The sequence below is a fragment of the Leucopleurus acutus genome (assembly GCF_964270905.1).
Source record: "Leucopleurus acutus genome assembly, chromosome: 1".
Taxonomy (NCBI): Eukaryota; Metazoa; Chordata; class Mammalia; order Artiodactyla; family Delphinidae; genus Leucopleurus; species Leucopleurus acutus.
This window is the reverse complement of record NC_139142.1, coordinates 125,217,982-125,231,545: the sequence shown is the minus strand read 5'-3', so window position 1 is coordinate 125,231,545 and position 13,564 is coordinate 125,217,982. Positions and strand designations below refer to the sequence as shown.

Here is a 13,564-nt window from a genome sequence, read left to right as displayed (position 1 = left end):
CAAACATCAATTCATGTAAAAAAAAACATCCAGGGAATTCCCTGGTGGTCCAGTGGTTGGGACTCAGCACTTTCACTGCCATGGCCCTGGTTCAGTCCCTGGTCCGTGAAGTAAGATCCTGCAAGGTGTATAGCACAGCCAAAAAAAAAAATCCAACTTGATACACACAAAACTATTTTCAGGGATATATAACTACATTTAGCATACTTTCATTTAAAAAAAGATATTTCAGATAACTCAAATATTTAGAGAAAATAACATGAGCAAAGACTATAATTTACAACCCAATAGCCTGTTCATAATTCCATTTTCCTAAACTGAATTACTTTATTTTTGTCAAAATTTTTAAGTTTAAGCTGTAAATAAAACTCCTTTTGATCTTCTGAACCACAGAATCAAGTAAAATCTAGTGAAGATGTGTATGTGGCTTTACTGTCAGAAAGGGCAGAGTAAAGCAGAGGAAGGAAATCTGTGAAAACAACATTATATGTTTTGTTTTTAAAACTAGAAAATGCAATTGAAAAATATAGTATGGGAACTTAGTAAAATTTTTGATTAAAATATTTTATATTTTTAATCAAAATTTTTAAGTATTCATTGTAATATAAATTATTAAAATAAAGGGGACAGTGCTTTCTGACTGTGTTCATATTTACCATCTATAAGAGAAACCACATATTTAATTTCTCTAGAAGTCTTGCAATATAAGTCTCTTTTCTTCCTTTAATTTTGGACTGACTGTGACATCTGTCTATCAAGAATAACTAAATATTTCTTTCTTCTCTTATTTGGTTGCTCTAGTAACCTGCTTTTCAATTTGTCAGATGCTTTCCGGTATCTTTATCTTCAAAACACATCTTCTGTCTGCACTGGGTATTACTGCAAGTGCAGAAAGAGCTTTATCCAGCTACATTCTTAGATTTTTTTGAGCATCACTAAGCCCAAACCCACAGGCATATTATCTAGTTGGAAAAACATAATAAAACCTATCATTGTGGAGAAACTCTCCTATAAAATATTATCTGAGTAAGTTTTCTGTATCCATCTTTTATAACAAGTGAGAGTGTTCACACCCCCTTAACTGTGGAGACAGGAGTCACGTTAGTGGCCTGGGAAAAAGCTTAAGGGAGGCATTGGCGGTGAGGTGGGGTAGGGGAGTATCTCTTGAAGACAGGATAAAAGATTAGGACTTTTATGTCATATTACATAACTGAAATCTATTTAAAAAAAATACCCAAAAAACCTATACAGAAAGCTAGGACAAGCAAGGATTTCTTAAGTAAACAGGATGCTAGATTTGGTGGGGTCAATAGACAGAGTTAGGTCTTCAGTTAGAAGCTTAAGAAAGACAGGTTTTAAAATCCTTAAATGTTACTACACTGGGCAGCAGCCCTTAACTTAGACAACTCATTATTCAAAGAGGTGATACAAGATACAATATGAAAACAGGTGAGGTAAATTAACGTATGACAGATTCAAACAGCTGTCAAAGACACTAGGTTTCAGGCAGTTATCCATCCTTGCTCTCCACTTTTCTGTCATCTTATACAACATGGCTAGATTATTATCCCTAAAGCACATCTCTGAGGATGACTTTCCCTAGTCCCAAAATTCTATGCAAAATAAAATCTAAAAGTTCTCTTATTTCACATGGATCTCATCAGCTGGACAATTTCCACTCCCTTTATGTATCCTGTAATTCAGCCAACCTCAGCTACTGCCATTTCCTTAACTGTACCCCAGGTTTCCCATCTATTTCCTTGTTTTTGCTCTCTTCTCTACTCATATGCCTTTCCCTTCACTGCCATAGATCAAAATCCTCCCCAGTCTTCTAGCCCCAACTCAAATGCCAACTTCTCTTTCAAATTCTCTCTGATCTTTCACTTAAACTTCCATAGTTCCTTATTTATCTCATAACAATTATTTATTTATGGATGTTCCTTTTTCTCCACCATCTATTCCTTTTCTTAAATATCTTCTGCACTGGAACTTGTCTTTGAATCTCCTCTAGTAGCTAGTAGATGTTCAGTAAACTCTTATTAAATGAGTGCTTTTCTTCTTAGTATTAAAATTTTGTGAATTATTATTTTCTTTTCTACAGTCACAAATCAAGAGTTAAAGGTTATCTGAGATTAAAAATGACTTACTTACCTAAAACCAGTGGCTCAGAAGAAGATAACACAGAACAGGCTGAGGAATTAGAGGTGAGATTTTATAAATATTTGGTTAAACTAAAAAGAAAATATCTAATTTCTTATTTTACTATACTCCAAAGAAAAAATAACTATTCAAATGAAGTTAATGTGTGAAATAAAAATTACTTCCCTGGACATTTGTTTATTTTACCCAAGAATTTGTTAAACATTTCTTTCCGCTAAGGATATTTCTGTAGAATGAGTGGCCATTACTGATGGCATTCTTAAGGGTTAGGGAATAGAGGTTGTAATGTTTATAAATGAAAGCATTTGTTGTAACTAAGTCATTAACTGTTTCTAGTTTTTCAGAGTTTTCTAAAACGATGTCGTGTTCCCCCTCCATTAAAGTAAGAACACAATTTAGTATTTGTAAGTTAAATATGTGGAATATTTGAGGAGGCTCAACTAATTAGGAACTCTTCTATGAAATATAATTCCTGTTACTTTTCCTATCACGCTTGGGGTGGGAGTGGGCAGGAGGGCTCATAGAAAAGGAGGAGACTAAGAGAGAGAGAGGGAGAGAATATAAGTCATCTAATAAAAAGCCACATTTATGGGGGGCCAGAAGAATGTAACCATCTTCACGGATGACAGGATAAGAGGAAGTCCAGTCAAGGATCTGGGCAGAACCACCTGCCTTTGGGGTGCGTGAAGAAGAGGCAGAGAGTATGTACTTGGAATAGAATTGGACAGGGATTTGGAGCCTGGAGTCTTAGTTGCAAGCTCTGCTGCTTGTGAGTTGAGTGACCATGTGAGTGTCTGACCTTCTCTGGACCTCAGGTTCTTCCTTTACAGAGTGACAGGGTTGTACCAGACGACCTCTGAGGTTTCTTCCAGCACAAAAATTCATGATCTGAAAAGGGAACAAAAACATTTGCCCCTTGAGGTTCCCACTGAAGGAACCTTATCATCAAAAGATAGCACCTTATTCTACCACATTGACTGAAATCACCCAGTGTGCTGGCCTCAGTCTGCTTTGGAGGGTTTTGCATGTGTGGCTTCCTCAGCAGTCATGCCTCTTTGATCAAGGTCTGCTGAAGTCTCCAGAACTGTAAGGCTGAGGGACCCTTCCCCAGTGCTGGGCTCTGCATCACACACCCAAACGTCTTGAGAAAGAAAGTTCGAGGACAAGTAGTGCTTTTGCAACAAAGCTTTCTGGGAATTTTTTATATGCACTAATGAGACTTTACTTTGTTGGGGAATTCATAATAACAGAAAGAAAGAACTATTTTTCTTTAAATCATAGACTGTAGTTAGCCCTTACTCTGGCAATCAGAGAACTTGGTATCCTCTCTTAAGTCTAATTCCGTTATTTGATTACCTTGTTTTTCATTTTAGTTTTTCTCTGATTTGTCATATAACAGTCTTTTTTTTTTTTAATTTAGAAATTTATTGAGTAGAATTTTCTGTACCTGGCATTTTGGTGCACAGGGAAACCTGAATAATGGAATTCTGTTTGAAATGAAGGATGTCTGCTGTAAAGAAAGAAAATTCTTTATTTAGTAACTTAAAAAATTTTTAACCACATTTCATTATTTGGTAACCTGCTCCAAGTTTTGCCCACACGCACGTATCACAGGTATCTTATTCACAGTTCAGTTTCTGCGGGTAGAGCTGCTTCACTTCATTTTGTGGTCTCATGTCTCAAAGTTTGAATTCCCTCAGAATGCACCTTATAATTTCAGTAGATGTAAGCATGTAGGAGTTTATTTATGAAAGGCCCTAGGAATTCAAACACATGAATCTGTGCTTATTTATCTTCTGTGTAGCTAATGACCAGAGAAGTCTTGTCTTTGACATTTAGTTTGTGACTGAATATATAAAATCCTACCATTTAAAGAAAACAATTGTAATTTTCAGAAGAGGCTCACTCTTAGGCAGTGTATGCCCTAGTACAATAAACTGTGGCTATAATAGATAATTGTGTAATATTTGATATTTGCACCCCTTGTAACTTTAGGTTTAGTTGTATGTATTTTACACAATTACCGTATAATATAATGTTTGTTGTACCTCTAAATGCTTTCTTTCTGGACTTTGACTCTGTTAAATTGTGGGCAGTTGCATATTAGCTTTGAGGTTAGTAATAAAGTAACATACGTTGATACTTAGAAAATTATTGTGTGAAGAATATTAGCTGATACATGTTTAATAGGGAGGCATTCTCGACAGAAAATGAAAACTCATTCTTTCTAAACAATGTTCAAATGTGTAACTATACTTCCTCTTGGAACTGAAACGGGTTTTTTAAAAATAGGCCCTTACTTAGTTTTTTTCCCCCTTCACAAGTTTACTTGGGTAACATAAATTCAATAAGTAGACCTTTAAGAGAGAAATCTTTGGGCTTCCCTGGTGGCACAGTGGTTGAGAGTCTGCCTGCCGATGCAGGGGACACGGGTTCGTGCCCCGGTCCGAGAAGATCCCACATGCCGTGGAGCGGCTGGGCCCGTGAGCCATGGCCGCTGAGCCTGCGCGTCCGGAGACTGTGCTCCAACGCGAGAGGCCACAGCAGTGAGAGGCCCGCGTACAGCAAAAGAAAAAAAGAGAAGTCTTTAAGAAGATTTTAAAGAAATATTTTTGGTACCATTTTCCAAGCTCTGAATATTTTCATAATCCTTCACAGCAGAAGTGAGAACCCTTTTATTAATAAATTTTATTAATCTGCAGAAAAATAATCAGTGACCATATTTTTTAATTAGTCTTTTTTTCAAGAGAGTGAAATATAAAAGTTCAACTCTAACACTTTTGAAATTGAGACCAGAGAAGTAAAATGTGATTTAATATGTGCAAGACAAATTTTTAGATATATAGATCCTATATCATGATCATTTAAAGGAAAGGAAAGGAGAGAGAGAAGGAAGGTAAACATTGATGGAGAGAAAAAGTAAGGGGTTAGAGGGAAGGGAGAGAGAATGGAGTTTGGGCAATAAAAAGAAGGAAAAGAAATTAACGAGATATCAGTTCCCATAGAAGATATAAAGAAGAAAATAGGCTAAGAAAGAAAAGGAGTCTGTTTTACTTCCCATCCAGATTCCTTTTCCCAGAATAATTCTGTCTGTCTTCCTCTCTCCTACACCTCACCTTCCTTTCTGCCTCAGTCTCTAACCTTCCCACTGGAGCTAGCCAGAAGAAACCAACCTTGCTGCAGAAACCCCTATCCTTTTCTCCCAGAAAACATTTCTTTTCTTCCCAGCTCTTCTCCTTGACCCTTCCTCTTCAGAACCCATCTTCCAACATAGAAGAATTCTCTTCCATCTTCTAAGCCTTCAACTGACTGGCACACAACCGTCCTCCAGTGCTAGATCCCCAATGTCTAGAACAAAATGCTCTCTATATATTAAGGAAATGATTTTTTTACCTATTATTATGGTACCAAATATGTTCCCCAGCTTGCCTTTTTTTTTTTTTTAACTTTGATTTAGTAGTTTTTGCCATGTACAGATTTGGGGGGTTGTAATCAAATCACTCAATCTCTTTTATGCCTTCCAGGTTTGATGTCATACTCAATGGCTCCTCCACTCTTAGAATATATATTTTTAATATCCCCAGGTTTGCTCTAATACATTTTGGTTTTACTTTTTAACATTTTAAATATTGCTTAATCTGTAACATTCTGGTTATAAGGTATGAGGTAGAAACCCAGATATTTTTTTCTTTTTTTCTAAGTAATTTGCCTATCTTCTCACAAATTTGAAATGTCTTTATCGTATACTAAATTCCTATAAATTTGATTCTTTCTGAGTTTTCCAATTCTATTCATTATTGTGGTTTGTGGTATGTTTTATCTGATAAAGTTAATCTTCACTCTCCTTTTTTGGAACTGTGCTGATTATTCTTGCTTGTTTTTATTTCTATTTGAAAATTGCCTTGCCTTGTTATTTTCCAAAAAATCCATAATGTAGTTCTATTGGAATCTTGGCAACTTTATAAATTAACTTGGGGAGAATTGACACCTTTCTGAGATTAAATCTTCCTAGCCAAGATCACATTATGTCTCTTCATTCATTCAGGTCTTCTTTTGTGTCCCTTTAGGAGAATTTTTAAGTTTTCATCACTAGTGTATTTGTGCTTCCTAACCATGTTGATGTTTAGCAGAACCTTTTACTGACTGCCTTTTCTGTTATGAGGTTTCTTGTATAAAAGCATGTCACTAACCCTCGCTATCCTTTTCAAATAATTCCTTACTCTATAACTACCCTAGCTAAGGGTTTTTGTATGTTTGCCCCTTGCTAGTCTCAGAGGAAATTTCCAGTGCCTTCCTAGCATATAAATAAAACAAAACAAAACTTTCTTTCTTTGACTGTTTTATGACCTGACCAAAATGCCTTTCCATGGTCCAGAGGAGAAAGAGAAAAGTCAGACCAGAGAATCATCATGTCTTTTCCATCACTCAATTATTTCTAAATCATTTGCCCTTCCCTATCATGCCTCTACATATTTGACCTTCATCCAGTGATTTTTTTTTTTCAGGTTTCAGAGAGTTGTTTATTTCCACCATAAACAAGGTGCTTTCTCTGTGGGAGAGACAATGCCCAATAAGATATTATCCCTATTTATAATTTAGAGAATAGAGTAAGGTTAAACTATGCTTTTCAATTTCTTAGTGCCTTCCAGTGCTGTTTGTTTATTTGAAAGTTTTCTGTGTCCTTTTTCTCCTATTAGACATGTTTTAAATTTTTTCCAAAAAAAATGTTTTTCAAGCAAAATTTAAATGTTATCATTTTGCAAAAAAAAAAATCTTCATTATCATAAGATATTCCTATTATGGTCTTAAAAGTTGACAATGTGCTAATTCTGTCTTTGCATAGTTTCTGGAACTGGGTGTGCTAAATCTCTTTTAAAACTTCCTCTAGCATAATTTATAAGGTTAAAAAAATTAAGCACACACTTAATTGTTGCCATTCTGTTTTTCAGCCTGGCTGGGTGGTTTTGGACCAACCAGATGCTGCTTGCCATTTGCAGCAGCAACAAGAACCTTCCCCTCTACCTCCAGGATGGGAAGAGAGGCAGGATATTCTTGGAAGGACCTACTATGTAAACCATGAATCTAGAAGAACACAGTGGAAAAGACCAACCCTTCAGTATGTGATGACTTTCATGTTTGTAATCTGAATACTTTTGGACCACTAGTTTTCATTTTGAAGTCATGACTCAAATGGATTCATAATAGTGTGGGGATCCAAAAACTGCAAGAATGCTAGGATTTTTATGGCCCAGGGCTTTAAAAATGCTATCATGGATGCTTCTTTTTTAAAATGATTTGATAGTATTAAAAAGTATTTGGGTCACAAATACCACCCTTCTAATTGCTTCTTTATTTTAATTAATTGCCAGTTATTTCTGTTTTTAATTGTAGCCACAAAAGAAACGTTTTTCTCTTGAGACTAGTTTAGAAAATCTTGGAGATTTTTTTGTAGTTTGTTACTAAAATATAATGAGATGTTAATTTCTACAGTACGGTATTTTTAAAGTGTAAATTATTTATAAAGTTGAAAGGACTCAATAATAAGGTCTTTTGTTAAACACCCATTTGCCAATCTGGTCAATGTATACATACTTTCCAATGTACCCAAATCAAGGATAGAATGGCCTTTGAGGTATTCTGATTTATGTTTCCTCAGTGACATTTTTCTTTTATTATCATCAGACTGTATGTTTGTAAATAACATTTATAAATTCTTCCATTATTCATGTTTATTATCAAATATCCTTCCACTTATCCTTCCTTATAACCTTATGAAGTCTTTCTTTAGTTTTCTTCTTTTTGACACAGACATAAAATTTTTCTTATTTGTCCCATAATGTTCTAATTTTTGGCTTTGGTATTTTGTATCTGATATAGTCCAAGCACTTTCATAGATATTTGCCCTTCTCACATCCTTCCAAAGCAAATTAATGATCCAAGTTCTTCGTGTCACAGAGGCATTGATCTCTGTAGAATGGCGTACAGATTGCAAGACCGAAAGCACGATAAATTTCTGCAACATCCTCCTGTTGTATACCTCAGTATTATGGCAAGCCTGACTTGAGCAGAATCACATTTTTTTTCACTGTGGTTGATGTTGTTTTCAGCCAGCAAAAATCAACTATTTACGAGGAAAAAAGTGTGAGGCATTCCCTTAGGACCACTATGTTTTCTCCAGCAGCAGTGCAGTAAGAACTGGTCTTCTGACTATCCTGGGCTTATCTGTCATTAAATAAATGAACAATAATTTTGTTATTAAATATCTATATAAAATTCTAGATCTTATGGTCTGGCTATATTAAACACAACTAGCTAGAACAGTATAACTCAGAAATGACTGGGGAGTGGGTGTTCAGTCTGATTAACCGTACCTTTCCTAGATTCAGACACGCCTTTACTACTGTCCATTTACTACGGTCCATTACTGTATATGATCAAAAGCAGATAGATACCATTTAATCTGTACTCTATCAAGTTTTTAATTATAGCTTCCTTACACTGTCTTTCCTTCTGCCCTCTGCGTTCCTACATGGGAAATCTACTCTTGGCTAAAGATCAGTTCTGGAAAATGTTACTGTCTGATTCATGAAGATGTATATGTAACTCTTAAAGCTTCTGTTTTATGAACTTTCTGGAGCTACTTTAGATTTTACTCTTGTAAGAACATGGTGAAGTCATAATATAATGAAATTATTTATGACACTCTCAGGTATTCATTCATTCAACAAATACTTTTTGAGTGCCCATATATGGGAGACATGATCCTAGGCACAGTGATGAATGAAAATATTAGGAATTACACATTTTCACAAAAACTTTGACTCCATAAGGTACTCTTGCAGGTACCGTTGTGCCTAGGACTTAATCTATGCCTTTTGAAGCAACCTTTGGCCCAGAACAATAAATTCTGATCTGATATAGGTTTTTTTTTTAATGAAAACAGAATTTTTGACTATCACTTTAACTCTCTTCAGACGTGGGTGATGGCTTTTACATTTCTAATACAGGGACAACCTAACAGATGCTGAGAATGGTAACATTCAACTGCAAGCCCAGCGTGCATTCACCACCAGGCGGCAGATATCTGAGGAAACAGAAAGTGTTTACAGCCGAGAGTCTTCCGAGGTAGAAATCATTTTCTCATTCTTGTTGATAGACATATGTTACAGCAGTAGATTAAGGTATGTGTGGCTTAAGCTTATTCTGTTCATTTTAGAACTGGGAAGTTATAAGAGAAGATGAAGCCACCATGTACAGCCATCAGGCCTTCCCCTCATCTCCACCATCAAATAACTTGGATGTCCAGACTAATCTTGCAGAAGAATTGAATGCCAGACTCACTGTTTATGGAAATTCAGCCACTGGCCAGCCAGTATCCAGCTCAGTAAGATGGTCTTAGATTTTGTTGGAGCTTCAGGATTTTGTATTATATATCATTCCATTCAGTGTCTAAAGACTGAATGTTATCTTTTTTCCTCCAGTTTTACTGAGATACAGTTGATATAACGCATTGTATTAGTTTAAGATGTACACCATAATGATTTTATAAATATGTTGCAAAATTGTAACCACAGTAAGTTTAGTTACTATCCAACACTTGACAAGTTTTTTTTTTTTTTCTTGTGATGAGAAAAAAATTGTCTTAAGTTACACGTAATAATGTGTTAGGGACTTTGGTACTTTACAGCACGGCCGTTTTCAAATAGCCCCACTAATAGTATGAGGCAGAGTTATGGAAAACCCAAATGGTCATTGGAGTCTAAATGTCCATTACATAAATCAGTGCCCTCCAGCCAAAGGCTGCCAGGAACACACCTGTAATTGAACAAGTTGGGTTTATTACTCATTTCAGCAAGGGGAAAACACACCACGAGTGTCTCAGTAGCAGTATGTTAGGAAAGACTTAAAGGATTTGGGCTCATGTTAGTCAATTTTGAGGAGGGTTTAAGGAAGCAGGACTTTGCTCTGCATTGGATGCTGTCAGGAAACAGAGATTATTCTGTGATTGGGTATCTCAAATCTTATCTGTCACGAGACTAAAGCTATATTTAGCAAAAAAGCAGCAGTCACTTATATCTGCCAGGATAGAGAGATAATTGGTATTTTGTGGCTTGGACAGTGTTCACATGTTGCTGTGTTTAGGCATGATTACAAAGTAGTGTTGATTTTGTCTTGATGATGCCGATGAGTGCCAGGGTGGGTCCTGGGTGTTTAGGGTTACTTTTCTCCTTCTCAGTTATACCACACATGTCACCAACACACATGTGAATAAGAGCCGATGTACTTTGACTAAACAAGAAGATAGATGACCTTCTCACTCCAGCAACTGCTTGAAAAATTGCTGTCTGTGGGGTCCAGAAGCAAATACTCCAACATACACTGCCCTGATGAGGTCCTTGTGGCTAGCTCTCTAACCTTATCAAGGGAGACCTTTCAGTGGAAGACAAAGAGGCATCTGAGGATGCTGTGGTCATTTCCAGTTGGAATTCCTTGCTTTTCATTCAGTTAGTAAATATGGAGGGCTGACCGCATGCAGGTTATATGCTGGTTAAAGTATCTTCAGCCTACAGCCCACCTATCTGTTTAAGTATTGCCTGTGGCTGCTTTCACACTAGATCGTCATAGTTGAGTAGTTGTAGCAGAGACCGCTTGGCCCATAAAAAATATTTCCTATCTGGACCTTAACAGAAAAAGTTTGCTGACTTCTGTTCTAGCACCTCCCTTAAGACGCTTCAATGTAGACAGTTCTGTGTAAATGCCTGTGTGAATATCCAAGAGCAGGTCTGCCTGCCTGCTCCCTTCCCCTCCTTTCTTCCATCCGTCTATTCTATCTTCCATTCATTTCATTTTATTTTTTGGTCAGAGGAGTGGGAAAGGTCAAAGACTTCAAGGATAAGCTATATTGATTTGCTGGTGATAAATCACATAAGGTCCTATTCCCTTTCTTCCTGTTATTATTATTTCTTTAATTATAAAACAGGGAGATCAGCTCGGTGCTTTATGACCCCCTAGAGGGGTGGGATAGGGAGGGTAGGAGGGAGACTCAAGAGGGAGGAGATATGGGGATATGTGTATATGTATAGCTGATTCACTTTGTTATACAGCAGAAACTAACACACCATTCTAAAGCAATTATACTCCGATAAAGATGGTAAAAAAAAAAAAAGTAAAAGGTGGCATCCATACAATGAAATACCATGCAGCCATTGAAAAGAATGAAGCATCTTTGAATGTATATGTTGTATGGAACAATCCCTAAGAGATATTGTTCAGTGGAAAACACCAAGGTACCGAACAGTGTTTTTGGTACGTTACCATTTATAAAAGTATTTACATGACAGAGAATAAATATGTGTATCATATTTCTTGAAAACTAAACTAAACTTGGTCACATTGCTCGGCTCTGAAGAGAGGAACAGGGTAAACAGGGCATATATCTTTTGTACCTTTTGAATTTCATACCATGTGCATATTAATTCAAAAAAAATTAATTTATTATTTTTAAAGTATTATATGGTCATGGTTAAAAATTGAAACAGTACTGAAGTCTATAAAGCAAAAATTGAATCTTCCATTTTACCTCTAACATGTGCTCCCTCAATTGCCATTAATGGTTTGGCATATATAGTTTTAAACATTCTCTACATATTCATAAACATGCATGCACAGACATATTTGTATATCATTTTTTTAACCTGAGATCATCTTGTGCGCACTTTCTGGTAACTTACTTTTTTTACATACTGTATCGTAGACATTGGACCATTTCAGTAAATATAGGTGTGCTCTTTTTAAAACCAACAACAACAAAATAATCAAACATCATTCCCTTGTGCAAGTAACCCTTAAGCTATTTCTCCAGTCTCCTTTGATGGACTTTAGATGGTTTACAGTTCTTTGTTACTGTAAACAATCCTACAGAGGCTCCTCTGACTTAATTTATACATATATTATAAATTTTAATGTCATTAAGTAACAGAACTAAAATATTTCAGATGGCAACAACAGCGTGCATATAAAAGCACAAGGAAAGAAAAATTATGCGAGTTCCAGGAAACAAGTAATCTGGAATGTCCAGAGGGTGGGTTGTGAGATTGGAGGGCTGCAGCCAGCAGGAAGAGCCAGGTCCGGAAGCTCACTAACCATTGTGCTCTGTGCTGTAGATTTTATCCTAGTGAATTTAAGTCATCGAAGGGCTCGGAGTGAGAGAATGATGTGATGAGATCTGCGCTGCAGAACGCTCTCTGGCTGCAGCACGGGGTATGGAGAGTAGATTTAAGCAAATAAGACTTGCAGCAAGCACATCTGTTAGGATGTTGCCATAGTAATAGCCAAGGTGATAAAGGCTGAAAACCTGAAGTTTAAAAAAAAGTGTAAGGGAAATGTATTTGAGAGCTAGTAAAGAAATAGAATGCATAGGATCTGGTAACTGACCCGGCTGTAAGGGACAGGAGGGGGAGAAATTGGGGGCTGACCGATGTCTGCCTAGGGCAGCTGCTGGCCTCACTTGCTGCCCACTGAGACGTGGAATACCTGCGAAGGAACAGGTTTGAGTGGGTGTGGACAGGGAAAAGCTGAATCCAGTTTTGGACACAATAAAGGGTTCTCTGTTAGACCTTCAAGAGAAAGTGTCCAGGAGACAGTCTAGGACTCGAGGGACAAGTGTGAGCTGGAAGTTGGAAGGCATCGGCGGGGGTGGCATGGTGTTGAGTGAGGCCGAGAGTGGGTGGGGTGGGTGTTCTTTCTTCTGCCCCATCATACCCACCCTGCTACCTTATCTGCCATTCAAAGACAAAGCAGAGACCTAAGGTTATTATCGTTCTTTTGTTTTTCTTTTATAAGAATCATTCCAGCAGAAGAGGCAGCTTACAAGCCTATACTTTTGAGGAACAGCCTACACTTCCTGTGGTGAGTTTTAGCCTCTCCCCTCAGTCCTCAATAAAAATATAAGACGCAGCAACTTTTTTTTTTGGAATGCTGAACATGAACGTTTGATCCAGCACAGCATCTGGGCTCTGGGGGATGAGGTTGAGGGAGGGGAAATGGGTTAGGTAGGCCCTTTAAAGACAAAACCTGGAGACCTGTCTCTCCCATCATGAGAAAGCCAAGTCCCCATTGCTGGTGGGTAGCGTCTGGGCTTGGCAGGTGAAGCGCTGTGTGGGCTGGAGGTGTTGCGTACAGATCGAGACTGTGGTCTCCAGTGGCCTCTGCTCTGTGCCTGGCCCGTGGCATCTTGCGACTGTTTCCGCAAGAAGCTGCGTCAGGGGCCAGTCCCTCAGGCAGGTGTGCCCTGGTGTCGGCAGGCTTGGCGGCCAGGATGAACCTCATCAGCCCGCTGAGGAGCCGTCTGCTGCTTCCTCAGTAGCATCTCCCGCCATGACCTGGACTGGAGCTTAGACCTAAC

General features: G+C 37.5%; 1 protein-coding gene across 5 annotated transcripts in view; it reads left to right on the top strand.

Annotated features, from left to right (window-relative positions):
• Positions 1-13,564, top strand: part of NEDD4 (NEDD4 E3 ubiquitin protein ligase) — a gene marked incomplete at both ends in the record, with an annotated part of 157,151 nt that overhangs the window by 111,023 nt on the left and 32,564 nt on the right. For 3 of the 5 annotated variants that reach the window (XM_082846364.1, XM_082846361.1, XM_082846360.1), the window contains 5 exons: positions 2,102-2,204; positions 7,110-7,276; positions 9,168-9,285; positions 9,377-9,544; positions 13,003-13,068. In XM_082846364.1, coding sequence (XP_082702490.1) covers positions 2,102-2,204; positions 7,110-7,276; positions 9,168-9,285; positions 9,377-9,544; positions 13,003-13,068 — 622 coding nt within the window. The remainder of the gene's footprint in view (positions 1-2,101; positions 2,205-7,109; positions 7,277-9,167; positions 9,286-9,376; positions 9,545-13,002; positions 13,069-13,564) is intronic. The other 2 variants (XM_082846362.1, XM_082846363.1) reach the window with 2 other exon arrangements.